This window comes from Charadrius vociferus, unplaced genomic scaffold (genome assembly GCF_000708025.1).
Source record: "Charadrius vociferus isolate BGI_N301 unplaced genomic scaffold, ASM70802v2 scaffold450, whole genome shotgun sequence".
NCBI classification, from domain to species: Eukaryota; Metazoa; Chordata; class Aves; order Charadriiformes; family Charadriidae; genus Charadrius; species Charadrius vociferus.
This window is the reverse complement of record NW_009646931.1, coordinates 857,673-860,572: the sequence shown is the minus strand read 5'-3', so window position 1 is coordinate 860,572 and position 2,900 is coordinate 857,673. Positions and strand designations below refer to the sequence as shown.

The 2,900-nt window shown below is 42.8% G+C and overlaps 1 protein-coding gene across 1 annotated transcript in view; it reads left to right on the top strand.

The window, feature by feature from the left end:
* The window catches only part of PTGER4 (prostaglandin E receptor 4 (subtype EP4)), an 8,718-nt gene extending 6,468 nt beyond the window's left edge, over positions 1-2,250 (top strand). The window contains exon 2 of the mRNA XM_009894668.1: positions 1,657-2,250. Within this exon, the coding sequence (XP_009892970.1) occupies positions 1,657-2,250 (594 nt within the window). The remainder of the gene's footprint in view (positions 1-1,656) is intronic.
* The last annotated feature ends 650 nt before the right edge of the window (positions 2,251-2,900 follow it).

Below are 2,900 nucleotides of genomic sequence, written 5' to 3'. Positions count from 1 at the left end.
GCTTCCCTGCCGCCGCCCCCCCAGCAAACGGCAAGAGATTTTAATTTAGGGCATTTTTACGGAATCATCAATGAATTCCAGCCAAAATGGAGGTATTTAATAATTTTGTCCTCTGGAGGGGCTGGCCTTCTCCAAGCCAGTGATACAGGGAATCACGTAGTGATGGATATTGGATAGGAGGCTAATATAAAATAGATAATGAAAAAAAATTAATGCAAGTAAAGCTTAATAAAAGAAAAAAACATACAAAATAAGTTCAATATGCATAGGAAGACTCTTTGAAGTTCTTGAATTGCATGTTTGGCATGAAATAAAATAAAAATCAATTAGTTATCAAAAAGACATCGGCGGTGTTAGAAATCGTTAGGACAGTAACTGAGAATAAAACTCAGATCATTATATTGTTGTATAAATTCAAGATTTTCCCATATTTTGAATTTCATGGGCAGGTTTCGTTACCCATAAAGCTAGAGAAAGGTACTGAGAAAAAAAATACAGTCAATCATCCATTTGACAGTCAGGTTGAGAGAGACTACATGCATCGTAGTTCTGAAGAGGGACTCTGCATTATTTTAAACATGTTTCATTGATAGCTTTGGAGCAGAATCAATCTCTGAATTCTGACAAGCCAAATGCCACCACATTGCCCTGCTGCAGGAAAATTTCTCCAAACAGAATTGTGAAATTTTTCGCTGGACTTGGACTGCGTCATATGCAGAACTTCTAATGAAAATTATTTAAGAGAGCTGTTCTAGTTTCACTCTTTTATTTAAATACTTGTCTGCCTCCTTGCTGTAACTTCCTAGCTAGACAAGACTTGATTCATTTGGGAGTCGAGGATGAGATTTTGAAAACCTCATCATTTTGCTGATTGATTTTTACTGTATCAGATAAGATAATGAAGGGATTTGTGTTTACTTACCTTAAGGAATATGAAGAAAACATCTTCCATTATCAGTTCTTTTAATTGGCCTTCCTAGGCTTTCCTGTAATTGGACACTGCATAGGTTTTGCTAAAATGGAGAAGAGCTATTTGACACTGAACATCTTGCAGCAAGCAAACATTTGAGGGTATACAAACAATTCCAGTAAGGACAGGTTGCAGCAAAATGCATTTCTAAATTTGAGGATTGAGAGTTCTGAACTTGTTTCCAGTGTCTAGCATACTTGGATTATAATCTGTGTTTCAGTTTGTCTCTAAACAAACAATTCCTATCCCTTTGCTAGAGGAACTGATTGGACAGGTCTCCTCAGTGAGTCAAGTATCTCTCTGCAGGTCACGTAAGACTCAAGGTATACCTCAAGGATACAAGTCTACACCTTTGCTCCTGGGTTCTATCAGGAAAAAGGAATTTTTAAAGGTATCAGCCAAAGGTTGACAGTTCAAGGAATAACTATGAGGGGAAGGAGAGAGAAAGAGCCATTCCTTTCCTACCTGTAACAAAGAAGGCCAATTTACAGCACACTCGTCTCTCTGATTTTTTTTCTATTTCCAAAAATTAACTCATAGCTGCTGATCTGAGGTGCCTGGCTTTGCCAGCCTCTTCTCTTGTAGCTTGCAGTAGGAAATCTAGATCTCTGCTTTGGAATGTAAACTTTGATTTCCTGATGTAATTGTATAATTGTGTCTTTCTCTTCCCCCATCTCCTTGGGTAGGTCCGTGTCTTCGTGAACCAGCTGTACCAGCCAGAAGCAGTGAAGGATGTGAAGCAAAACCCTGACCTGCAAGCCATCCGCATTGCCTCAGTGAACCCCATTTTGGACCCATGGGTCTACATCCTCCTCCGCAAGACTGTGCTGAGCAAAGCCATCGAGAAGATCAAATGCCTCTTCTGCCGCATTGGAGGGGCTCGGAGGCAGCACACCGGTGCCAATTTCAACTGCGTGGATGGCCGCAGAGCCTCCTCTGCCATGTCAAGTCAGTCACCCTCCTTCATCTCCCGTGAGCTGAGAGAGATCAGCAGCACCTCACAAACGCTGCTCTATCCTCTGGAGTTAAGCGAAAGCAGCGTCGGGGGCCGCGTGCTGCTTCCAGGCCCCAGTGCCAGCCTGGCTCAGTCTGACACCACGTCAGTAAGGACACTGCGTAGCTCGGAGACCTCGGACTCTTCACAGGGACAGGACTCTGAAAGCATCTTCCTGGTGAATGAGATCAGGTCTGGTGGCGGGGCCAGCTCTACATCCAAGGGCAGTCCTCTCCAGGTCACCTTTCCCACAGAGACACTGAATTTATCAGAAAAGTGTATATAGATAGCCGTGAAAGGCATCAACCTTCAATCTAAGGGGATAATTCCTGCTACGTTGGAAAAACTGGTGCAATAGATGATAGGTGTTCTGCCTATTCGAGGGGAGAGGGGTTCAGCTGTGCTCCAAAGGGCTATTTTCCTCTTGCCATGTGATGGGTACATTTCTTTTAGACTACTGAGGACTGTGTGGAACAGACACTGCACTTGGGCCCTGCCATCAGAAATGGTACAAGGCAGGTCTAATGGGACTGGAAACGTGAACTGTCTTGTCTTGTTCTGGGGCACAGGAGAGCTACTGTGCCTCTGGAAATAGAAAGACCCATCACTTTCTTTTTTCATTCTTTCTTTCCCTTTCCAAATCTGGTAGAACTGTGTTTTCTCTCCCCATGGTCGCTCAGCTATCAAGAGTTTAAGCTTCTGGTACTAGGGCTGAATGTGAGGCAGCTGCTAGGAACTGGAGACAGCTACTCCGAGAGCTGCCTGGGGCAGGATTTTAAAGTGTCTCACTAAAGCATGAAAATGTGAATTTTTACCGTTGTATATATATCAGGATTGAAAATATTTAAAAGTCTATTCTTCTCTATGAGAAGGTTTTTTATTAATACAAGGTATATAGAAATGATTGCCAGCCTTCTCTTCCCCCAGTATTTCCTG